The sequence below is a fragment of the Scylla paramamosain genome, chromosome 34 (genome assembly GCF_035594125.1).
Source record: "Scylla paramamosain isolate STU-SP2022 chromosome 34, ASM3559412v1, whole genome shotgun sequence".
Taxonomy (NCBI): domain Eukaryota; kingdom Metazoa; phylum Arthropoda; class Malacostraca; order Decapoda; family Portunidae; genus Scylla; species Scylla paramamosain.
This window is the reverse complement of record NC_087184.1, coordinates 11,690,220-11,715,219: the sequence shown is the minus strand read 5'-3', so window position 1 is coordinate 11,715,219 and position 25,000 is coordinate 11,690,220. Positions and strand designations below refer to the sequence as shown.

General features: G+C 41.2%; 2 protein-coding genes and 1 long non-coding RNA gene across 5 annotated transcripts in view; 1 reads left to right on the top strand and 2 right to left on the bottom strand.

Annotated features, from left to right (window-relative positions):
• LOC135089965 (uncharacterized) overlaps positions 1-6,493 on the bottom strand; it is a 22,363-nt gene extending 15,870 nt beyond the window's left edge. Inside the window, exon 1 of the mRNA XM_063986153.1 lies at positions 6,333-6,493. Coding sequence (XP_063842223.1) covers positions 6,333-6,493 — 161 coding nt within the window. The remainder of the gene's footprint in view (positions 1-6,332) is intronic.
• Positions 6,154-25,000, bottom strand: part of LOC135090175 (disintegrin and metalloproteinase domain-containing protein 10-like) — a 72,144-nt gene continuing 53,297 nt past the window's right edge. For 2 of the 3 annotated variants that reach the window (XM_063986602.1, XM_063986603.1), the window contains 10 exons: positions 23,317-23,930; positions 22,276-22,422; positions 21,148-21,340; positions 20,273-20,810; positions 19,485-19,662; positions 18,487-18,708; positions 17,856-17,972; positions 16,913-17,080; positions 15,922-16,270; positions 6,154-11,006 (listed from right to left, as the gene is read on the bottom strand). In XM_063986602.1, coding sequence (XP_063842672.1) covers positions 10,909-11,006; positions 15,922-16,270; positions 16,913-17,080; positions 17,856-17,972; positions 18,487-18,708; positions 19,485-19,662; positions 20,273-20,810; positions 21,148-21,340; positions 22,276-22,422; positions 23,317-23,930 — 2,624 coding nt within the window. In that variant the 3' untranslated portion in view covers positions 6,154-10,908. Of the gene's footprint in view, positions 11,007-12,357; positions 12,396-15,921; positions 16,271-16,912; positions 17,081-17,855; positions 17,973-18,486; positions 18,709-19,484; positions 19,663-20,272; positions 20,811-21,147; positions 21,341-22,275; positions 22,423-23,316; positions 23,931-25,000 lie in introns of all 3 variants that reach the window. The other variant, XM_063986604.1, reaches the window with a different exon arrangement.
• Positions 8,490-14,505, top strand: LOC135090176 (uncharacterized). The gene is made up of 3 exons (XR_010261808.1): positions 8,490-8,614; positions 12,251-12,428; positions 14,263-14,505. It is a non-coding gene; the product is annotated as an uncharacterized LOC135090176 (long non-coding RNA).

Below are 25,000 nucleotides of genomic sequence, written 5' to 3'. Positions count from 1 at the left end.
GGATGATGGAAGAAGATGAGGAAAGAGAGAGAGATGAGAAAGATGCAAAAAGGTATGAAGATAGTAAGAAATTAGGAGGAGGAGGAAGATGAGGATGAGAGAGAAAAGGGAGGAGAGGAGCAATGCAAGAAAATGAAATTAAAGAAAAGGAAATAAAGATTGAAATATGCAGTGGAATAAAGGAGTGGAGAAAGAAACAGGGGAGAGTGAAAGAAGCAAAATATCTAAGAGGAAAAGAAAATAAATAGACAAAAATAGATGAAGACTGAGGGAAAGAAGAAAATTAAGGATAAACAGAGGGAAAGAGAGAGAGAGAAGGGAAAGGCAAGAACAAAGAACATAGAATAGGAAAGGAAAAAGAAAGAGATAATAAAGGGGAGGGAAAAGGGGAAAAAATAGGGATTAAGGTCAACATTTAGAGAGAGAGAGAGAGAGAGAGAGAGAGAGAGAGAGAGAGAGAGAGAGAGAGAGAGAGAGAGAGAGAGAGAGAGAGAGAGAGACCTGAACAATCCCTCATGTTATTTTTACTTAAGATTAAAATTTATATGAAGGAAAAAAAATATTCACAGTAGATAATACGGAAATTGAGGAAAAAAAAAAAAGGAAAAAAAAAGTAGAGGGAGAAAATACCTTGCTAATAGATTAACTTTTTTTGTCGTGTTTTCTTATTTTTTTTTTCTCTTCATTAGGTCGTTATCGAAATTAAAGATGGAAAAAAATAAAAGGAATAATTAAAAGTAGCAATCAGTTAATACGTCTCTCTCTCTCTCTCTCTCTCTCTCTCTCTCTCTCTCTCTCTCTCTCTCTCTCTCTCTCTCATGACCGCAAGCCATCAGTCCCCATGCACCTCATCTCCATTTTCTTTATAATCTCACCTCTGACTTCTACTTCCCTTGTCTCCTCCTCCTCCTCCTCCTCCTCCTCCTCCTCCTCCTCCTCTTCCTTCTTCTTCTCCTCCTCTATTCTTTTGTTTTGTTTTTTTCCTTTTAAGATTTCCTCTAGACCGCTTTTGTTTTTTACTGCGCCCGAGAGAGAGAGAGAGAGAGAGAGAGAGAGAGAGAGAGAGAGAGAGAGAGAGAGAGAGAGAGAGAGAAATGGGAGAGTAGCGTGAGTGAGACTGACAGACAATTGCTCTCTCACATGCTTGAAAATCTGAGGCGGAAGAGAAAAAAAACAAAGGCGAAATGAGAGACGCATAACAGTTACACAAATCTGCGCTGCGCCAAATCCCGATCTTCCCTTGTGCATTACCAGCCACGGCCCTTATTTGGTCACGCTTTGTTCTCTCATCACGACTGCCTTCTAAGACCTCAGGGACGATTGGTCGCGTTCTCATGTGTATTTATTTTTTTATTTATTTTATTTATCTTATCTTATCTTATCTATTTATTTATTTAGTTTTTATTGATGGTGTAGAGCAGCGGTATTCAGTGTTTTCAAAGCTGATGCATCTTTCCAGGAGGTTTTAAGGAATTCATTATACTGTCGCGCCCAGGACGATTATTATTTTTCGTTGATCACGTTTTTCTCATAGTTTTAAGATTGGAAGTAAAAGTATTGGATCTCTACTTTCAACAGGAGACAGCTGCTTGATCCTAGATAGTTATGTCGTAGGTGTGAATGTATAAGGAAACAAAATGCCACATCTCAAACTTGAATCTTGATTTAAATTCGTACATAACACAATTTTCTCCCTAAAACATCTCTTCATACTGTGCTCTCTTGTACACATTGGCCATGTCATGTACCGCCCCATGTATTCCATTTTTTTCTAAGCGCCCTATGATAAAATCAATGCAGTCAGGTTGACCATCACCGGCGCAAAACAGTATTCGTTTGACTGTCGCCAGTATCCTGAAAACATCCTTGAGAACCATGACAGCTTCCACTAAAGCATGTTTGATGAAGTCGAGATGAGACGCTATGTACAAGAAATTATAATGTTTTTGCTTTTGCCTTTAATGGAGCAAAAGTTTTTTAATCTCTTCATCGGGCAAAGAAGCGTATTCTCAAACTTGCTGCCGTCCTATCTCGAGTATTTTTAACAGGCTCTGCTGGAAGTTACTAGGTTTCCAAGGGTGTTTTAGTGACTGTAGTGATAGATTAACAGGCTCATGATAATATTGTGTGTCAGGATCTAAAGGAAGTTATTGGGAGTTTTCAAGTGTGTTTTTATAATTGTAATGATAGTTTTCAATGGTGTTTTTGTGGTTCTGTAGTGTAACAGACTCTAATGAAAGTTGTATTAGGTTTTCAAGGGTATTTTAATAATTGTAATGATAGTATTACAGACTATTGGAAATTATCGTTTTCAAGGGTGTTTTCGTGGTTCTACAGTATGACAGGCTCCAATTGAAGCTATTAGGTGTTGAAGGGCGTAGTGGAAGGTATTGTGGTTTTCATGGGTGATTGTAGTGATTTACTAGTTTAACAGTAGAAGTTAGTGGTGTTTTCAAGGATGTTTTCGTGGTTCTAATGGTAGTCTGAGACGCTCTAGCAGAAGTTATTTTGGTCTTGAATGTTCTAGTGATTGTAGTGATAATCTGACAGGATCTAGTGGAAGTTAATGGAAGGGGCGTTCGGAGTTTTCATTATTATTTTAGTGATAGTTTAACAAATCAACAAGCCTGTTGAATACTGAATGGATAAATAATGCAAGTTATTAGGATTTTGCAAGAGGATTTTCTTAAGAGTCCAGTATTCTGCTACATCAGAGAGAGAGAGAGAGAGAGAGAGAGAGAGAGAGAGAGAGAGAGAGAGAGAGAGAGAGAGAGAGAGAAATTCGACTAATCTATGTAGCCTTTGAAAACAGTCCTGATGAAAGCTACTTAGATATTCTCTTCCATCTTCGTTCTCCTTCACATACTCCTTTATTTACTTTCCCCTATTTCCTATTTCCAATTCTTCCTCTTCGTTCTGTTTCACATACTTTTTTTTTATTTATTTTTATTTTATTTTATTTTACTTTTCCATACTTACTAATTACAATTCTTCCTTATCGTTTTTCTTCACATACTCCTCTTTTATTTACTTCCCCTACTTCCTTTCCCATCTTCTTTCTCTTCTCTCTACACACACACACACACACACACACACACACACACACACACACACACACACACACACAACGGAAGAGCCTCACCTGACAATACCATGCCAGCTGCGTGTGTACAGGGCCGCTTCGCCTCGCCTTCCAGTGCCGCGGTGGCCAGGCAGTCACGTTACATCCAGACGCCCCACAGATTAAGACCCTCACTGCTCATTCTTGTGTGGTAGTGGTGGTGGTGGTGGTGGTGGTGTGGGGGAGGGTAACTTGTGATAGGATGCGTGGAGAAGTAAGTTGAGAGTAGGGAGGGGAGAAGGTAGAAAAATATATATATATAAAAAAAATAAATAGATAAGTATATGAAGAACGAAGAGGAGAAAGTGGAATTAGGAAGTAAGAGAAATTTTAAAAGTTGAGTATGATACGAAGAGCGAAAAGGAAGAGGTGAAAGGAAGATGGAAATAAGAGAAACAGTTTGACAGTAAAGTATTTGAAAGAGGGGGAAGTAGAATGAAAGAAAAGTGTAAAGTAAGATAAACACTAAAAAAAATAAACAAAAAAAAAAAGGAAAGGAAGAAGAAATAGTAGTTAGACCGCCACGAGAAAGAAGAGTAAGAGGAAAAAAGAAGAGTTTCACATCTATGTATATGAAGAAGGAAAAGAAGTAGGAGGAACACCAGAGGAAAGGAAAACTAGAGTGAAATGAGGAAAAGGAAGAAAATACCACAAAATAAAATAACTACGAGGAAGAAGCAGAGAGAGAGAGACAGAGAGAGAGAGAGAAAACCAAGTGAAAGAAGAGGAGAAAGAGGAAAACCACGAGAACCAATAGTAGTACAAGAAATACGCCAACTGAAGGAAGAAAAGGAGGAGGAGTAAAGAACACAGGAAAGAAAACACAAGACAGAGGAGAAATTAAAAGGAACAAGTAGAAAGGGAGAAAACCACGTGAAAAAAAGAAGATAGAGCGGAAAAACCAAGGGGAGCAACAGTAATACAGGAAATAAGGAAGCTGAAGGTAGAAGAGGAGGAGGATAAACACCACAGAAAAGAAAACACCCTTGAAGGAGAAAGAGAAGGAGCAGCAGCGTGGCCCCACACAAGGCACTGCAAAGTCAATACTGGCACCTCCTCCCCCGGACCGCCACTGACGCACTGAACGCCACACAGCGCCACGGAGCCACGCGAGCCCAACACACACACACACACACACACACACACACACTATACTCCTCCCCCCCCCATCATCATCATTGTTTTGTTCTTTATCATAATCGTGTTCTTGTACTTTTCTTCTTGTTCTTGAATATCATCTTCGTTATCATTACCATTTTGAGATCTTTTGCTTTGTTTTTGTCTTTTGAAATCCTCGTTTTTTCTCATATTTTTTTTTCTTGTTCTTCTCTTTTGTGCAATTTGTTCGTCTTAGTCTTCTTCTTGTTCGTCGTCGTCGTCGTCGTCTTCTTAGTTTTCGCCTTCTTCTTGTTCATCTTCGTCTTCGTCTTGCGCACACTGGCCATATAGATGCGAGCCTTTCCAGTGGTGTCTTGGGTCGATACTGAGGAGCAAGGGGCGTCTCATTTCCGATTTTTTTCTGGACTTGTTGGTTGTATTAATGTCTGTCTCGGAAATTTGCCCTTTTTAACCTTTTATACTTTTTTATTGATTTTTTTTCTATTTATTTTTTTTTCTTATTCTACTCCTTTCTATATACTTTTCCGTCTTTTTCCTGTATTTTCACCTTCCTTTGCTTCCATGTTTTGTTTTTGTTTTTTGTTTCTCTTGCTCTGCTCTTCTACTTCCTTTTTTTTTTTTCCTTCATTCCACTCTTTCCTTACTTTTTTTTCGTCATACTTTAGTGTTTGTTCTATTCCTTTTTTCTTGGGTATTTCTTCCTCTTTCACTTACTTTTCTGTCTTAACTTCCTTCCACTTCGCTCTTCACACACTTCCCTTTTATAGTTTACCATACTTCCTTTTTTCCATCTTCTCTACGGCATGTTTTACTCCACCTATCAATCTCTGACACCTGTTCTATCCTACCACCTTCCAACTGGCCGCCTTCTCCTACTGTTCCCTTAAGGCCATCAAACTGTACTCCCATTGAAAAACCATAGGGAGCAACCATATTTTGAAACACTTCTGCGCCGCATCTCCACTACTTTCAAGAGGCTCTTTGGTTGAAGTTACACGGGTTTTTAATTTAAGGATGTCTTTTTTTTTATTGTTCGTGACAGATTAATAAAATTTCTACATTATTAACAGGAGAAACACTCTTGAGACCATGACTAATTATCTATGTGGCCTTTGAAAGTTAGTCGTGGTGAGAGAGCAAAGCGCTTGAGAATACGGCCCGATCTCTTATCACGAATGTCGACAAATTGGATTATTCTATACTAGGCAGTGTAGAGAAATGGTCCTTTTTACTAGGAAATTGTAAATAATGAACCCTTTATAGTGGAACATTTCTAAAACTAATGAACCCTTTAGACTGGGAAATATTGAGAAACCGAAGTATTTTGCATCAAGAGATGGAATTCTTTGTGACATGTAGCATTGTAGCATTGTCCGACTCCTAAAGGATATGAAGAGACAAACCAAACTAGTACCCTTTGTTCCTTAGAAGGATGTTTAGAGACAAACCAAACCTGTGTTCCCTTAGAAGGATGTGATAAGACAAACCAAACCAGTATCCTGTGTTCTCTCGAAGATATGAAGAGAAAACAATCATAGGAAGATAATGAGACAAAAAACCAGTACCAGTACAAAACAGACCAGTACCCAATGTTCCCTTAAGTATATGAAGAGACAAACCAAACCAGTATCTTAGTTTCCTTAACCCTTTGAGTGCTACAGATTATTCTTGGCTTTATATTAGTCCTGTTTAGGTTTAGTTGTTGATTTTTTAAAGACTTCACTCGCAGCAATAGGTATCATCAAGTATCTAATGAAGCTTTTTAGAATTTGTGGCTTAATTTCTGATGAGCAAAATTATGTAGAGTTGTTTAAACTAAAAGGACATGTACCATTAGCAAAGAGTCAAGGATATGAAAAGACAAACCAAACTCCGACGTCCCCTTAGAAGGATATGAAGAGACAAACCAAACCTTCATTAAAAAGCACACATCATTTATTTATTAAACATATGGAGTGATCATAAAACACTGAGTTCAAAGAAATGATGACACTCATGTTCATATCAAGAGTGTAATGACTGTAACAATGATCAAACTACATATCATAGGGAAACGTGTTAACCTACTGCATGGCCAGTGCGTCAGGCATACACTGCAGGGCGGCTCAGGGTGACAGGGAAGGGTGAAGGTGAGGGGTGAGGGTGATGAGGGTGAGCATTTTCCTCTCCTCCAGGGTGTGAGGGTGCAGGAGTTAGTACAGGTGTTGTGGCTTCTGTAATGCCCAATGAACTAATTGTCAAGCACAAAGTCATTGAGGATAAAGAGTGACTGGACTGGAGAACTGTATAAAAAATAATAACGATTATCAAGACAGATAAAGAATGACATGACTTAATTACCATTAAGATGAATAAAGAATGGCAAAACTTAATAAACTGCTAAAGAATGACAAAATGTAAGGAATGTCATCAAAATAGAAAGTGAACAAAGAATGGCAAGGTTTAATCATCAGCTGGTAAAGGATGACAACATATATGACTGGTAAAGAATGACAAGATTTAATAATTGTCTAGACAGGTAAAGAACAGTAAGATTTAATCAAGACCGCAAACAACAGCACAGTATAATTCTCATCTCTTGAATTTCAGACATTTCACCTTCAAGCAAGTCACCTTTCACTGATCCAAGAGTAATGAAACTGAAAAATATAGAAGTGGTATGATGTTCTATATCTTTATTACTCTCAGCTCAGTGAAGGTGTCTTGCACTATGTTAAAATGTCTTGAACACAAGATGGTGTTTATTACAAACAACTCTTCTTCAGAATTCTAAAATCTTTGTATCCTGTCATTTAGATAATGTTTTGTATTTTGGTTAGAACTTTGCATAAATTTAACCATTAATTTCTTCTATATAGATGCTGGGCATGTAAGTGAAAAAATATTAAATAAAATAGAACTTTTTCCATTGTACCGTCTTGTTTTTTAACTTGGCAAAAATTGACAATAAAATTCTGAGGCACCACATAATGGATGTTTAAAAAAAAATTAAAAGAAAAATAATAACATGAAGTTATTTTATTTTCAACTTTTCAAAAATGAAACGGTACAATTTACAAGCACTGAGCATTTAAAAGACTTGGGAAAACATAACATAACATATTTTTTTATTAGAAAGGCTTAAAAAATTCATAAAGCCTTAAATAATAAAAGAAACATTACATTTTTATTAGGAAGGCTTAAAAAATTTATAAAGCCTTAAATAATAAAAGAATAAAATGTCAGAAGAATAAAAATAAACCTACACAAAATAATAATAAAGCCTACATGTCTCATCAAAACAGCCTTCAGTAATAGTCTTAAGCCACACAAAGGCTGAACAAAGGCATTTCACCATTTTCTTCAATATACACATGGACAATTGGCCTGTGGTAGTACCGTTTGATGAATTTTGCTAGTAAAGGCCACTTGGGTGTTTTGTAGGAGGAGACCGAGGAGGATGAGGATGATGAGGAGGAAAAAATAATGTATAATGAATCAAAGTATACAGGAGATTCATTCACAAACCCCACAACATGAATATAGTGGAGGAACAAGACAAAAAACAAGACAAAACATAACAAACCTCATCAATGAATTACTCGAAGAAACATCACTGAAATCACTCCCCTGCCCACCACACAGCAGGTGGCAGGCAGGGTGCCGACCGGCACAGTTGCCACACTGGTCCCAGGAACCCTAAGAGCACTGACTGTGACCCAACCAAGTGTTCAGTGTCCCGGATGTGATATGGCTGAGAGGGACACCGAACCAGTCAGTCAGTGGCTCTTAACATTCACACCTTGTCTATGATCAGATGCAACAAAAGAATCAAACAACATACAAGTATAAAATATAAAAAAGTACAAGAACATACAGTATAGTAGTACATACTAGATACAAAGGAACTAAATGCTGGTGGAATATAAATAATACACTGAACGGGAGGTACGGCAAACACGCTACAGAGTTGGGTGATCTTTGGAATGCCTTACGAGTTTGGAGAATCTCAGAGAAACAGACAAGAGGTGCTGGTGACGTCACCACCAATGTAGAGAAAAGTAGCGGGGGTGACGAGGGCGGGCGGCAGAGGAGGAGGAGGAGGAGGAGAAGGTGGAGGAGGAGGAGGATGGCAGCCCACAGAGTAATGCATGACACAGGGCCATGGCAACATGAGTGCATCGCTTCTTAACAACACAAGTTAGTGGAATATTGTAAAAAAATGTTGTTTCCATTTGTCTTACACATGTACACTTTCAACACACTTCAGGTGGCTGGCTGGCTGGTGAGCGCAGGGGCCCCGGTGTCCAGGAAGCTCCCTGCCGGTGTCTACGTCAGTATGTAGATGCCAGGCTGCTTCCCTTCTGGCACTGGTGGAGCACGGCAAGGCTTGGGGTATGTTGTTTGTGGTCTTTTTTGTCTTTTCTCACCACACTCACACATGTATAGTCAAAGTCAAAAGTTAAATAACATATCAAACCCACTACCAATGTTTTTAATGTTTTTTCTCAATCCCAGGTCATCTGATCAGCCAAAAATCTATGAATTGTGAAGTTTTGTAAGATTACAGGCAAATCAGACAGCTTAAGACTGAAAAAAAATGCTGAGCACAGTAGAAGTGAGTGTGGCACCTTAACAGACTTTTGACACCAACTACACTCACTCAGACACACACATCTGCTCACTCACCCACAAAAAACTGAGGCTCACATCTGCGCTCACCAGTGGTTGTAAATGTAACTTCTTCACCATGAAAGATGGCTAGTGACGGCTGCCTTGGGGGAAACAGGGAGGGGAGCTTTGGTAGTCGTGACTGCAGAAGTGGTGGTGGTAGTGGTATGTGACGGTAGCTATCATCATGTAAAAAAATTAATCTCAAGGTTTTCTCAGGATGACGCAAGGACAGGGCAGTTAAGGAGCCTCAGACTGTCCTTGAATTAGTGATGGATGTATTCACTTGTCTTTTGTATAGTTATTTGGGTTGATGGGTTGATGGGATGTGAAGGAAAGGGTGTGTGTGTTGAGTAGCATATGAGTAAATGGGAGTAGATAGACATCATGGTAAAGGGAGGTAAGGATGAGGAGATGGGGACTAGAAGATACTGGTTGCAGGAGACTGGGAGACAAGGTTAATTAGAGGTAAAGGGGACTGGCAGATGTTTAGCTTAGGACTCGAGGAATGAGAAGTGGTACCCGGGTATGCATGAGATGTGTTGGCGGAGGAGGTAAACATGGGGAGATAGAGAGTGCTTGGAGGTAAAAATGAGGAGATGCATTCTTTGGAGAAGGTACGGATGGGGTAGATGTGTTTGTTGGGGGAAGAGAATGAAGGGGGATAGATGAAGTGGCTGGGAGTGGTTGGGGATGGTAAGGGATGGTGGGGGACAACAATGGGGTTAGGTAAGGGTTGGGGGAAATCATACAAACATGTCATCTCTAACCTGAGTGATAAAAAGCCTTAGCTGTTAGTTTCATACAACCATCTGTGTGGGAATATAAAATGTTACTATTTATCCTGACTGACTGACTGAATGATGAACACACACGCACATGCTCACATACACACACACACACACACACACACACACACACACACACACACACCAGTAGTAGCCGTGCAAGGAGTAGCATACCACTGCCACACACTCCACAGGTCACAAGGTTAGATTTGTCACCACTTCACAAAACTGTGTCTTGGCCGCCCGACACGTGCCTGCGTTCCCCCACACGCTGACCTCCGGCAAGAACACGCACACATCAAAATCTTATGCTAAAGCCATCTGCGGTAAATGCGGTTGTCTAGAGGGAATTATGTAGTAAAAAATTGAACTTGACTGTGAACAGCTCCTAAAAAAAGGTTCAAATTAAATGGTGGCTGTAACGGATATAAATTTGCGGGTGTCTGGGCCGTCCGCCAGTGACCGATCACCCACCGGACATTACCGGTTTGGGAAGCTGTACAATGTGTTTGCTACAAGGGGTGGTAGGGAGGGGAGTGTGTGGTCCAACACAGATTCCCAGGGGCTGTCTTGGGCTGACTGTGCTGCACACATTTTGCTTTCATGAACTGGTGCTGTGGCTTGCATTCACTGGAGGTTTTTCTGCTCCACTTTCATCCCACGGTTTCCATTACAAATAAAAACAAAAAATAAAGGTTTAGAAGCACCTTATTCTTGCATGGTTTCTTGTCACGGGGAGGCATGTATCTCGCGCCACTCCTTAAAGCAGACCTCGCCCGCGGCTCATCACTGACACTAGACAACAAGGGTTCACTCACTGCACTGCCCTTCTGTAGAGGCCTCGTAAGAGTAACATTCCTCCACTTAACATTTCAACATAGACTCTTAAGCATTAATAACTTCTCACTAAGGCCTGACACACTTGTGGCTCCTCCTTCCACTGCTAAGGGTCAGGATCAAAACAATGTCTGTCTGTGAAAATTCTCTGTTCCATTTTGTTCAGAATCTGACTGACCGCCGACTGTTCACCTTCGTTGGCGCTTCGTTCCGGCGTCAAGAGTCAGGGCAGCTGTGCCTTCCCACGACCTGCCGGTGTCCCAGTGGCGGCTCATGTGGCCTCCAGCGTCTTTGATTGCTCCAGAGTTGTACGGGGAGGACAGTGTGGAGTGCTGGCAGGCCATCTGGTGGCCCCAGCTGGCGGCAGGGTGGGCGGGGAGGCGGGTTGGCTGGTTAGTGGTTGCGTCTGGTGAGTGGCAGTCGAGTGCGCCCCACAGGATGGCCACTTACAACATTACTATCACAAATCAACTCCAGAGGTGGGGCACTAGCTGCAATGAGGCACAACATGTGTTAGTGACCAAAAAGACCTGCAAGGAGACTGCACTAATAATTTACACTCATTCACTTCTACACAGTTGCACTTGGCAGTGAAAATCCAGTGAATTTTATATCCATCAATCAGACTAATTGTATAATCACTTTTTATCTTTTATTTGTACGATGATTGCATTTTATCTTTTATTTGTAAAACAACATTTCTATTTTAGGCTACTGTAATAATATTCATGGGTATAAATTTCATGAATTAATATGTTGACTGATTAATTGCTTTACATTAAGAGCTCTCCACAAAGACCAAGAACTGGTGGATACAATAGGTGAAGTTTTCTAATGTTTACTTTTTGCCAGCAACCTTTTGTATGCATAAGAGGTACGAGAAAAGTGAGAGAGGCAGAGGTTTGATGAGCAGTGGAGATCAGCTTGGCAGACAAAGGAAAGACAACAAAGAAACATTATCAGAAAACTTAACTAATTATAGCATTTTATTATCAAAGTAAGGGACCTCTACTCACCTTCCCTATCACAGAATCTAACACTATCATTACTACACATGAACACTAGTATATACAAAACTGGTAAAAAATATACCATAATCTGAAGCCATAATCTTACATGATAAGTTCATATCAGATTTTTCAGAAGTGAGGATACAAGAATAAAAAATAACAGAAAAATCAAATCTATTCAACAAAACTCGTATTAAAAGTAGTCCTGGCACATTTGGGGAGAAAATAAATACCCAATATTTTTTAAGCAACTGACTAACTACATAGTGTGAGAACCAAAATAAAAAGCCTCTAATGAATTGAGCAAAACTTTACATGAAGCACAAGTCAATTTGACATCACATTAGAGAAAACAGTTTTAACACCTCACATTTTCTTTTTCCAAGAACTGAATGATTTCATGGACCAGAGAACCATGTAAAAACTCACATCCAATCACCAAAAGTTGCATAAAAACAAAATGAAGTCAGTCTTAGGATCACATCTAGGAGAAAATGAACACACAACCAATTTTTACAGAAACAGACTTGGAAAACAAAATTCACATTAAATCTATCACATAAAAACAAAGCCAAGTCAAGAATCAAAACTTACTTTAAATCTATCATATAAAAACAAGAACTAAAAACTCACTACCTATCAATCACATAAAAAGAAAGCCGAGTCTAGAATCTGAACATCACACTGGAGGACAGACAAAAACTAATACCCAGCTTCTATCACAGGAATGGAATGGCAATGTGAAACAAGAACCCGACCCAAGAGGCGCAGCACAGTCCCCAGCATGCACAGACAAGCCAGCGCAGTGAGGTGCCGACGAACACACACATACCTGACACTATACTGCTGAGTTCTCGTGTCGTCTCCCGCCTGTAAGGTGTTAGAACAGAGAGCAGGTGAGAGGTAAGTGATCTGGGCAGGTGCTGCTTCATTAACTATTAGCTTTTCACTGGGTTATCTCTGAGCACGGCTGTTTGTTAGTCACCTGTGTCACCTGTGCTACCAATCTGTCCATTTTATTGTGTGGTTCTAGTGTGCCTTGTCTGATGGTGTGTCTGAGCAGCACAGCACAGCACAGCACAGCACACCTTCCATGCCTCCCCAGGTGCTTTGCTTTAATTAACATACTGGCAGGTGACTCTTATTTATCATGACTACAGTGTCTTTTACATCATTCACTATGTTTTTTTCTTATCTTATGGCTTTAGTTGACATGATTCAGTTATCAAGCTTACAAACATTGCCCATTTCTTTTTAGCTGGGATGATCCTGTTATCAAGCTTATAAACAGTCTTTTTTTACATCACTAATTAATAATGATTTTTCTTATCTTACAGCTTTAGTTGGCATGGTTCAGTTGTCAAGCTTATAAACAAAAGCTGCCTTAAAGTGAATGATGTCGACAATGTGACACAAAGTAGTCTGAGTGAGAACAGTAAGGTGCCCAGTAACTAACAGAGGGAACCAAGACACAGAGCAGCTTAAAATGCCAGCACATTGAATATTACCCATAAGGCAACAGTTGGAACAGGAGTGCCTGGCTATGACTAAACCAAAACAGGGACTGAGACACAAGGCAATACAATGAATGGACATAGTTTAATTACTAGGGCAATAAGAGTTCTTCAGCAAAAGTCATTAGTTTTAGTTCAGCCGTGCTTTTGTGACAAGACGGCACATCTTAAACCAGCAGGTGGTAAACTTCACAAAGACAATGAAAGGCTTTTTAAAATAGAGCTGCATTAGTATTTCAGGCCTGCTTTGCTATAAGACTTTACATATTACTTTCGCTACAGCAATATGAGTTTTAGTAGCACATAATACCTCAGTCTACTCTTGTGGTGACTTGGGAAGGCCTACACATCACTAATCACCATCAATGCACTAATCACTATAACCCAGGGCAGTGGTAACATTAAGGTGCCTCACTATTCACTACTCAATGGTAAACTTACACACTGGGATGGAGGTTACAAGATTAATATTCACACCAGCGAGGTCCCTGGTGGGTCAAGAACACATCTGGAAGGTTTGAGGGCTGAGTAACACTGTAGAGATTTAGGCTGTGTGGGTGTCAAGGTGTGGTGGTGAGGTGTGTGTGTGTGTGTGTGAAGTGTGAAGGTGATGTGTGTAGCTTGCCAAGACATGATGTGCAGTGCTTATGTAGGCGTGCATGGCAAACCTACCTTGGCTTTCATCTCCACTTCTGCAGTATTTTGAAATGCTTTGCTCTCTTATTAAGACTATTTTCAAAGGGAGGTTATTTGACTTTCTATGCTAAACTGGGTATTTTTGCTACCTTAGTAATCTTTAATGTATCTCCAATGTATATTTATTGAAGATACTAAACTAGATTGGTTTCACTATCTATGGACTAAGAGAAAATCATGAATTGTACAACTAAGAGAATTTAAACTTGTCAAGGAAGATCCTGTGGTGTTTAGCAGAAACCCTTTAGTTGAGAACCTACATTCATCTCAAACTTTAATCATCTGTGTACATTCTTCTGTAAAACCTCTATAGCTTTCACACATCCATTTTCAACATAATTTTGCTTTTATATATTCATTGATTTTCAACTTATTATTTTTTTTTACATCCACTTTCAACTTAATTTTGCTTTTGTACATCCTCTTCCAACTTTGTCCATCCCTAACTTCTGCACCCACCACTCACATTTCATGTACATAACCTATTCACCTCTGACTCCACTAACCTCCACCTTCCTCCATTACAGACCCTGACAGCAAGGCATAGGATGAACACTGATTACCTAAGGATAAAAGGATTGTGAAGGATACAAAGACTGTGATGTCATGGCTTGGCTCATCATGGAAACACTGAGAAAGTGGCCATGTGATATCTTTTCTCCTAGGATCTCTGTCAGAACACTAAGAAAAAATGGGATTACGACACCTTTACTAATCAGGCCAGAGAGGATTTTGGTCACCCTTCACTGTCCTATCACTACAATAGGAATACTGGCAACTTACCATGCACTGTCTCCAGGAACAGAGACTACTCAGACTCTGCTGTACTTTAAAATATTGCACTGAGGAAGTATAACCAACATGTTCTTTCAAGATTGTCCTGATGTATCTTGTGTTTTGATTGATTGGAAGGGGAACAACAAAAGGAAATTAGTTAATCCATTTCCAGACTAATTTTGCTTTAGTTTCCTCAGGTAAACTCTGTGGAGAACTATGGTGAAACTGGTAGACTAATATGACTCCTTAGCCTCGTTTCCCTTACAAATCAGTTGTCTTTAGTTAACATTCAGAAGTGTGAAAAAACTTTTAACATTCAAGTGTTATAAAAAAAAAAGTTTGCATGCTACTGAACTACTTCTGAATGAGCAGTACAAATATAAATGTGTAAAAAGTTTCATTTGTGGGAAATATTGTGAAAGTTAAGAACTGTTTAGTAGTGAGCATTAACATAAGTTGTGTTATCTATACTCCTTCCAATCCTCTAGCATGGTGCAGAATGTATATTTAAGGCGACCATTGTATCACAATAGACACGAGTCATAAAGATGATGGTCTCAGCGTAAAATAACTTGTATAGCAAAAGTAGAGACAGTCATGGCATTTGAATTCACTAAAAAAATCAAGCTTGAAGATAATTTTCTTGAAAGAGGAGATAAATGCAAAGCAGCCATTAAGACAAGTGCTTGGTATGTTGATTATTGATAGGCTGTGTGAATACAGTGAGCAGCTGTGGTTTGTAAATGTACTGCAAGGGATAAACTGTAGTGTGAGAGAGTTTATATATGTGGGGAGAGAGAGAGAGAGAGAGAGAGAGAGAGAGAGAGAGAGAGAGAGAGAGAGAGAGAGAGAGAGAGAGAGAGAGAGAGAGAGAGAGAGAGAGAGAGAGAGAGCATTCTTTGTAGTATATCTTCTTTTCATCTTTGTCTTTCCATGATAGTGATTCAAAGTACAGATTGAGAAGAAAAGTTCTGTTATCAATGCTAGGTTAAAAGTGAATTAATAAAGGCTTTCTGTAAATATTACTGATTGTAATAGTAAACATGTAAAAAAATTCTTTAAATTCATTAAAAAAGGAAGGCCTTTATTACCATGGTTTTTGCAGATGTAAAACTGATGAGTTATGTGTTAGAACAATAATGAAGTAAAAAGTTGTGTGATACAACAATTATGAAAAAGTTGTGTTAAGGCAATTAATTATGAAAATGCAGCTAGGTGGGATTGTTTTGTGGGAATTATACATTACTGGACAAACAATTAAATGCATCACTGTTACTGGATGCAGCCACTGGGCATTACTAATGAGCTAACAAAGACACCACTGCTCCTGTCTGAATGGCTGCTTCTCCATACTGTGCTTGCTGGTGAGGTGCTAAGCACGGCAGCACTCACAGCACCCTGGAACTCACCTTTTGGCCTGTTGTAGTGACCCCGCCCTTCTCCATACCCATGTCTGGTGGGACCCGTGGGGCGCCCTGCAGGGAGGGCTGATGATGCCCCAGGGTTGGCGGGGCTGACCGAGTGCCTGGGGTTGCCAGGATAGGGCGGGGGTGGGTCATCGCTGTACGCCCGACTGCCCCGCTTGTTCCCTTTAGAGCGGTCTGGTTCCCGTTCTGGCCCACCTCTGCTCTGCCTGGATGGCCCTGGCTGCTGTGGCTGTGGGTTGTGGTGGTGATGGTGGTGGTGGTGGTGATGGTGGCTTGGCCCTGCCCCACCACCACCACCCTGACCGCCGGGACCAGGGCCCTGTCTGTGTCTCTGTGGAGGAGGATTGACAGATATAAATGACCACAAATCATGGATACAATACTAAGTTGTTCCTCATTATAAATGACCACAAATCATGGATACAATACTAAGTTGTTCCTCATTATAAATGACCACAAATCATGGATACAATACTAAGTTGTTCCTCATTATAAAGTAATTAAAGATTTCTAGTTGATGTTAATAACAATTTAAAAACATCACTAGAAATATCAACAAAATTAACTAAGCCAGCTGAGCTTAAACAATGAATAAACAATCCTAGTATAAAAACATGGAAATCAACCAAAAAACTGACCTAATATAGGTGACAAGGGCACAACAGGAGGTTCTGTGTACTTCAGTAGTTCTTGTAACACTGAGAGTTTGCTTTCCTTTCATTTCCAGCTATGATTTCTATTGCAGCAGCAGGACTCAATTAATGAATCACTTAATTAATCCCTCTCCTTTTCTCCTGACACTGAAGTATTCCTTTCCTTTCCATCAAATTCTGATCTCTATTGCAGCAACAAGACTCAGTTTACCAATCCCACTCAATAACTCTTTTCAAGCCAGCACTGATCTCTACTGCAGCAACAGGACTCCATCAATCAGTCCTTCTTCTTTCCTTCAGTACAAGACAAACCCCCTCACCTTTACTCTTCTCAGTGTGTTGACTGGCCTGCGTAGTGTCTCTGTGATGGACCGTGCCGGGGGCTTGCGTGGGTTGCTGGAGGGTGTGTGGACAGCGCAGCACTTGATGAACACGCCCATGAACACCACAAAGCCCACACCCAGCAGCATCACGCCATACCAGTATTGCTGTAAGGATGGATGGGTTGGCTTAGACACCTTCTCCTTGAATCTCGCCCATCTTCACAAAACCTAACTAGTATTGCTGTAAGGATGGATGGTTTAGTTTCTAAGACACTTCCTGAACCCATATGACCTAACCTAACCAATATTGCTGTGAGGATGGGTAGTTTAACTTCTAAGACATTCTGAATCTCACCTGACTTAATTTAACCTAACCAATATTGCTGGAAGGACAGGTGGTTTAGTTTCTAAGATGTTTACTCCCTCAATCTCACCTCACCTAACCAACTGGTATTGGTGTGGGGAGACTGGATGGTTTAGCCACTGTTGTACCCTATTTAGAGCATTCTTTCTAAGACACCTACTTCCTAGGCTTCACTTCATCTTACTTAATCCAACCTAATTTAACCTAAGCTAACTGCTATGGGGTAGGTGGATGATTTGACTAATGCTGTACCCTCTTCGGAGTATCATGGGAAATTTATTTGACATATGAAGTTGCCATGACAGGCTATTACTGGGAACTAAAACCTGGTATTCTCCTTTCTTTTCCCACTTAACCAAGAGCTTAACCTAATTCCCCTCTGATTAGTCCCTCCAGTAAGATGACACACTGGATCTAACACAACCCATAACCACTACTTGTCTCCTCCAGCACACTGCACACATGAGCTAATGTCCCTCTGATCAGTGTCTCCAGAAAGATCACACACTGGATCAACAACACAAGCTAAAACCCAAATCTTGTTTCCTCCAACACACAGCATGCCAGGGCACTCACTGTGATCCACTCTGCCACACTGTTGAGGGTGTCCTGGTTAAACAGCAGGTTCTTGAGGCGCGCCAATGGACCCTCAGCATCCACAGCACGGCATTTTTGGAAGACATCACAGTAGCCCTGCCAGGTAGGAAGGAATGGGACAGTTCAGACGCTTGCTGTTATGAGCCGTTCAATACATCTACTTAAGTTACTCCTAAATAGTGATGACACTACACATGTCTAAATTTATAAACAATTGATTTGTGTGTTCTTGAAATTATGAATAAAATGATGTCCTTTATCCTTTATCCTTTTTAGTGCTATGATTGTCCTTTGGTAACAGTCAGAGCAGTATCAAAATAGTCTGCATGAACATATAGAGAAAAAGGGAGAATAAGAGGTTAATTTTGTGTTTTCCAAGCTACAAAAGTAAATAACACACTTTAGTACAAAAATGTGTCTGAAAAATGGTAAGGAATTATGGGAAAAAACTGTCAAGCACTGAAAGAATTAAGAATAAAAACTTAAAAAATTATATATATAAAAAAAATGCATTATAATAAATTTTAAATATATTTTTATGTATAACATGAATTCTCAATTGGTGAAGGTATTCTTAGCTGCATCAATGAAGACAACAAGCAGCACCCACCTGGAAGTTGTTACACGGAGCACCGGGTCGCATGAACACGGGAACGCCGCCAAAGATGTCCTTCAGCTCTGAGGTGGACTTGCAGGTGGAACTGTCATTGCCCACCTGGCAGGCGATCTCACAAAGCTTCTTCTTGTCGTGCACTCGGTCTGATGTCAGGAAGCACTCCTTCATGCCCTTGGCCAGGCAGATGGAGCCACTGCACTTCCCCTTCATGCACACCTGCCGGAGAACACCACTGGTTAATGTTCTGTAGTTATTCAAGGTCACAACACACTAGATGGCAGATTGAGTGAAAATAAAATATGGATGTGAAAGAGGAATTAAATCACTGTCTTGGCAATTCTCTTGTGATCACTCAGGAGGAACATCACAGTCTATCTCCACCACATTGTCATCTCCACAAAGACTGTTGGCTGAGAGGTACATTTGAAAATATCCCCCAGCTTTGAAACAACATCCACTTTAGTTTTATTCCCCAAAGGGAATTCCAGTCCTCTTCAGTATGAAAAAAAAAAAAGGTTCAAACTGAGATAAATATACTGAAAACAAGACTTAATTGAAGAGAACAGTATTACAAACATTAAGGGGCAATAATGTGAATACTGATGTAACAAAACAAAACAGTTGTAAAGAAACTGCACTTTTTAGTTACAAATATAAGAAAATAAGACTATGTTAAGGACTTGTTCCACTCGGAGTTCTCCAAGTTTATGCATGAACAAATTTTTGCCTATCACTCTTTCAAATCTGAATCTCCACACCTTTTGTACACACAATTTGTACAAGCTCCAACTTGTTCATTAACTAAAAAACCTTTTCTGGGGGGCAACAAGTGAGAGAAAGGAAAAAAAAGCCCACTGAGATGCCAGTCCCAAGAGACGTCAAAAGGATCATTCAAAGCAAGAGGATAAGTGTCATGAAACCTGATTTACAGTCCAGGAAAGGCAGGAAGACAGACACACTGTGAGACAACAACACAAGACTGCCTGCCTCACCTTGGTTCCCTCATTGCACACTCTGTTGTCCTCCTTGGGCACCGGCTCGGGGCAGCTGGCATTGTTCCCCTCGCAGTACGCCGACTCCTCACACTCGGTATACATGTGGCACACCTGCTGCGCCTCCTTGCTCACAAAGGTGCAGGTGTTCCTGTTACAGCACGGCCCCTCACTGGGACTGTGGAAGGATGGAAGGCTACTGGGGTATTCAAGGTGGATGATTGGGTAATGTACTGTGTTAATTTCCACTGTGTTTAGTATTTTCTCTCAGTCTGAAGTTCTCTAAGAATATATTGGCAGTTTAATTTTCTAAGAGTGTCAGTAGGTTAGAATACACATACATACACACACCAAAAGAAAAAAATAATAAAAATACAACAGATAAGACCAAAAAAGCACACTTCAGGCACTGCACGTAAGTGAAATACACAGAAAATAGTGAAATTCACAGAAAATTATGATAAAATGAAGGAATACAGACATGAAAGACAGAACCAAGTAAGTGTAGCCTAGGCTGTGCAGACAAACAAACTGTAAACACACCAAGGACAGGACCACACTCACACACCCCAGGCCCTCTATGAAGCAGACAGGCAACCACACAGACAGAACCACACTTGCACAGCCCACAGCCCAGGCTCTCTATGGAGCAGAAAGGTAACCACACAGACAGGACCACACTCACACAGCCCAGGCCCTGTATGAAGCAGACAGGTAACCACACATCAACCACAAGACCAAATCACTGTAACTCAAGCCCTGCGTAACACAAACAGAAAGACACACACCTGCACACGGCATTCTTGCGCCGCATGCATGCCTTGGCTGAGGAGTTGGCGTGCCGCAGGGTGTCGGGGATCTTGAGAGGGTAGCAGCACTTCTCCTGGCACTCCTGGATGTCATAGCCACAGTCACACTCCTCACCCTCTTCCACAATCTTGTTTCCACAGAAGGCCCCATTGTTCTCCGTGAAGCAGTTGGTGCGGCGCTTCTCTGAGATGGCGTCCAGCACCAGCGAGATGTTCCGCATGGAGCACGGCGAGAACTTGTCGTTGTTGAGCCGGTCTCCGCTGGTGGCCGAGGAGAACATGATGTAGTTCCCCTGCAGACCGCCTGGCTTGCAGGAGTCCGGGAAGTCGTGTGGGGAACCAAAGTTGTGGCCGATCTCGTGTGCCAGGGTGAGCTGAGAGACCTTTGGCGGCACCCTGGAGTTGTAGTTGAGGAAGGTGATGATGCCGGTGTTGAGGGAGCGTTTCTCCGAGTGCCGGAAGCCCCCAAGGTTCTCTGTGTAGGTCTTGTACTTCTCACAGATCCCCCCAGATGCCCCTGGGAAAAGACAAACAAATGAATAAATGAAATGGATTTTTTTGTTTTGTTTTATGGTGTAAGAAGCTTCTTCCTCCTCCCTGTCTCACTATATATACTCCCTATCCTCTTCCTCTTGCCCCTCATCATCTGTCTTCCTCCTTGTCCTCCCCTTCTCATCTCACTATCTACTTTCTACCCTACTCTTCCTCCTCCTTGTTTCCCTCTTCTTGTTCCATTATCTCCTCCTTGTCCTTCCCTTCCCGCCACACAAACTACATCCCAAAACTCTACTCCACCACCTCCTAATACTATCCTCCTCCTCCTCTTCCTCTTCCTGCAGCTTCAGAGGACCCACCTGAAGGAGATGCCACCCAGGCCAGACCCAGAGTCCCACCAGTGAAGTCCCTGAAGGTGAAGACATAAGCAAGGCAGAAGTCATCATGCTTCTTCTGTGAGTGCAAGTTGAGGAAGTTACTGACATCGACGTTGGGTTTGCAGAACTTGTTGCCTTCCCCCTGAGACGATTTGCACGGAGTGTCATCATCGATCTGGAAGAGGAAGGAGAGTTAGAGGTTGCGTTTACCTGTGAGGCGTAGTAAGTTAAGAGGGGGCCTGATAGAAATCTTGAGGGAGCCTTGGTGTTTGTGTTTACATGTTAGGTGTAGGTTAAGAGGGGGCCCAACAGAAGTCTTTAAGTGGTATAGGGGTTATAACAAGGGTGACATAAGCAAAATTCTCAAGATCAGTAATCATGATAAAACAAGAAATAATGGGTTCAAGCTTGAAAATTTAGGTTCAAGAAAGAGAGAGGAAGGAATTGGTTTTCAAATAGAGAGGCTGATGAATGGAATGGACTCGGTAATCAGGTTGTTAGTGCCGAGATATTAGGGAGCTTTAAAAGTCTAGACAGATTTATGGATGGGGATGATAGGTGGAAATAGGCAGGCATGTTTTATACAGGCTATGCCACATGTAGGCCTGGTGGCTTCTTGCTGCTTCCCTTGTTTGCTTATGTTCTAAGTTCCGTGATAATGTGTTGTTATTATTGTTATAAGAATCACTAAGGACTATATTATAAAACACTTCTGCACTGCACCTTTGTGTTACTGTATGTTCCATTATTATTATTGTCATATGAAGTTTGATCAGCCTTCAATATTCTGGGATTTGGAATTTGTTCACTCACTCTTGCATTCATCCTTGTCAAGAGTAAATATAAAGCTCAAAAACACTAAAAAATCACATTTTAGATAATGTTCTTTTACAACCATCATTAAAGCAAGTACTCATTCATGCACTCACTCCTACACTCATTCATTCCTACACTCACCCTTATCACCACCACCACCACCAATATGACTCATTCATGCACTCACTCACTCCCACACTCAGTGACTTACTCCAACACTCATTCACTCACTCCTACACTCATTCACTATTGCTACTACTACCACCACAACCACCACCACCAGCACATCCTCACCTTGATTCTTTGGACTTCAAATCTAATGTTCCTGTGTTTGTACTTTCCGATGAAGTTGACATTGGCATAGATGTGGTTGAGAGCCTTGATGTGCTGGGAGATCATGGCGGTGATCTCGTCTCGGGTCTTCTCCGCATTCTCACCCTCCTGATGAAGTGACGAAGGTTACGACAAGGTTAACTTCATCCCAATGGAGTTGAGTAATGGCAAGTTATTCAGCTTAATCTGGCCAGGAATACAGATTAAATGATGGAATAGGTGCACCAGTGATGAAAAATTTGTTAATAGAATTCTATAAATTGTTGAAGAATTAGCTAGTTTGTTTGTGTGTGTGATGGTAAGTAAGTTCAGGAAAAGGACTTAGCATCAAGTAGAAACAAGTTATTCAGCTTAATCTGGCTGGGAATAAAGACTAAATGATGGAATAGGTGCACAATGTAACACATGAATCTTAGCAAAAATCTAGAAATTGCTGAATAGTTTGTTTATGTGTGTGATGATAGGTGAGTTGAGGAAAAGGACTTAGCATCAAGTGGCAGCAAGTTATACAGCTTAATCAGGCCAGAAATACAAACTAAATGGTGGAAGAGGTGCACAAAATAAATTAATTGGAGCAAAAATATAGAAATTGCCAAAATGTGTTAGTTTCTTCATGATGATATGAGTTAAATTAAGGAAGACGAACAGATTGAGGTGGTACAGACTTTTTATAAAGGAGAGTTGCATACTCAGAGGAATGTCCAAGTCAGAGAGATAATTGAAAGGAGAGCAGAGGTTACAGAACAGGAGGTGCAGACTGAGGTGGTTTGGCTAAGTCAGGATGAGTGACGGAGTCCAAACACTTAAATTAGTTGAGGAGCCTGAGATACAGTACTTGGGAGGAGACCAACAAGAAGACTGAAGACCTGGACATGAAAGATTAGATAAGCCATAACTATTTCAGAATAGCTTAGGAAATACCAAAGATCAAAGAAGACTGTATATAAGGAGAGATTAGATAAAGCATAACTATCTGTCAATCTAACAATTTGTAAAGTGTACCTGTATATAAATATGGTGCCACAGCATAGGGTCAGTCTGGATGGAGAGAGAGCAGGTGCCTTTGTTGTCTTCCCCGACACCGATGCCAATGGCCCTCTTGTGGCGGCGGTGTGGCCAGGCACTGTTGGCCTCCTCGCTGTACTTGTGGCCCTGGTCATGGGGGTGGTAGTCCTCCAGGGGCAGGTCATACAGGCCGGGCTCCTCCAGCTCCTCCTCATCCTCCTCCTGCATCATCCTGTACTCCTCATGCTCCTCTAGCCACTTTTTGTACTTGTGCTGGTTGCTTGTGCCGCTCCACCTGGCCTCCCGCTCCCTCCGCTCTTCCTCCCGCCGCTCCTCCTCTGGGTCTGCCGAATTCTGCACCGCATCCATCCAGGCGGCCACGTCATCCGTCGCACCACAGCCCGAAGTGTGCCCCTGCCGCACCCGCTGGTAGGGGTCCCCCACATGCTGGTCATGATAGATGACCGAGTGGAAGCCCTTGAGTGTGGCATTGTGGCCGGGAAAGTACTTGTGTGCACGCTCCACGTAGTAGGTGCCATCACGCTCGCTGTGCACCACTCCCTCAAACACCCCATCCCGCACACTGCCCCACACGTGGGAGCCGGGGTCACCTGCAGGAACAATGGGAGAGGAGGTGTTAGGGTGATATGAAGGGAAAAGAATGTGTTGAGGTAATATGAAGGGAGAAAAAAAGGTACTGAGATGATCTGAGGGAAAAAGAAAGGGTGATGAGGTGATCTACAGGGAGAAAAATAGATGCTGCAATGATCTGAAGGGGAAATAATGGATAGCAAGGGGAAGGAATAAGTGTTACATGCATACTGGGGTGACCTGAGGGAATGAAGGTGTGATGGGGGAAAAAAGAGAGTACCAAGGTGATTTGAGGAGAAAGAATTCATGCTGAACTGATGAAAAGGAAAATTATGAGGAGAAAGAATTCATGCTGAACTGATGAAAAGGAAAATTATAAGTGTTAAGTGTGTATAAGGATAAATAACAGCAAATTTTGGTGTGTTACTGTGCCCTGAGGTGACTTGAAATGGGAAAACAAATACTAGTGTGTGCTGAGGTGATTCTAATAGACACTTATAGAAATCTATCTAAATGCAACACAGAATCATGAAGTAAAATGCAAGAAAAATAATCAAGATATTATTTCCAAATCAATTCTGACTATCCTTTACACTGCCAAGTGGTATTATAATATACTAAGAGATCGCAAGTAATCTTCTGGGTGTGAGTGTGCATAGTGCAAGCCAGGAAACAGCAACAGGTTGTGTAACATTCTGCTGACATCAAAGGGGAAAAATAAAAAATAATCATCAGAAAATTTAGATAAAAGCCAAGTGAGAGATTATAACTTGAGTTTTGGCATTGCCATACAGAGAGAGAGAGAGAGAGAGAGAGAGAGAGAGAGAGAGAGAGAGAGAGAGAGAGAGAGAGAGAGAGAGAGAGAGAGAGAGAGAGAGAGAGAGAGAGAGAGAGAGAGAGAGAGAGAGAGAGAGAGAGATACTAAGTGACAGGCAAGTTAAAAAAAAATTAAATAACAAAAATTAATGATCACTTCACACACAGATATACAGAGAGAGAGAGAGAGAGAGAGAGAGAGAGAGAGAGAGAGAGAGAGAGAGAGAGAGAGAGAGAGAGAGAGAGAGAGAGAGAGAGAGAGAGAGAGAGAGAG